Source organism: Chaetura pelagica, unplaced genomic scaffold (assembly GCF_000747805.2).
Source record: "Chaetura pelagica isolate M959 unplaced genomic scaffold, ChaPel_1.0 scaffold493, whole genome shotgun sequence".
NCBI lineage: Eukaryota > Metazoa > Chordata > Aves > Apodiformes > Apodidae > Chaetura > Chaetura pelagica.
Genome location: NW_009952696.1, coordinates 522,968 through 523,649, shown reverse-complemented (window position 1 = coordinate 523,649; position 682 = coordinate 522,968). Strand labels below are relative to the sequence as shown.

Below are 682 nucleotides of genomic sequence, written 5' to 3'. Positions count from 1 at the left end.
GTGAGGGGAGGGGGGCAGGGGGCAAGGACACGGTGCTTGTGACCCTGACCTGTTGTGGGGATGTGTGGATGGCTTGGGGCACCTGGGGGCTGCGATGGGGAGAGACCCGAGGGGACGCCCTGTCCCGGTGGAGCTGGGGAGGGGGCTCAGGCTCCCTTCACCTGGGAACCCCCGGTCTTGGGGAGGTGCAAGGCCCACCTGGGTGCCAGGCGTTAAAGAGCAGAACGAAGTCCCCGAGGTGGTAAGCTGCGACCCTGGTAGTCCGTGGAGGTCTCCAGGTTCAGGCTGTAGCGGCCGATGCGGGCGCTGGGGGGCGAGCAGAGCGAGACCGAGAGCGCGTCCCCGTCCTGCTGCTGGACCACCGCGCTCCAGCCCGATTCCTCCGGGAAGTCGGTCATGGCAAAGTGGCATCTTGTTCCCGACGTCTCAATGGGGCAGGGTCCTGCCAAGAAAGATCATGTCAGCTCTCCTTGTGCTCCGGGGACCCCGAGAGCCCCGCACTGAGGGGACCCACCCCGTGGTCACTGCTCTGTGGCAGCTGCCCAGACCTCAGCTGGTGGGTTTGTTGGATATCAGGGGTGTGGGGCAGCCTGGCCCTGGGAAGCTTGGCCATGTCTTTCCCTCTTTAGGAAGGGGCAGGATGGAGGGACCCACGGGTGCCCCAGGGCTGGGGCAGGGGGGG

General features: G+C 66.7%; 1 protein-coding gene across 1 annotated transcript in view; it reads right to left on the bottom strand.

Annotated features, from left to right (window-relative positions):
• Window positions 1-682, bottom strand: part of TGM2 (transglutaminase 2) — a 55,431-nt gene that overhangs the window by 29,256 nt on the left and 25,493 nt on the right. The window contains exon 4 of the mRNA XM_009994012.1: window positions 299-442. Within this exon, the coding sequence (XP_009992314.1) occupies window positions 299-442 (144 nt within the window). The remainder of the gene's footprint in view (window positions 1-298; window positions 443-682) is intronic.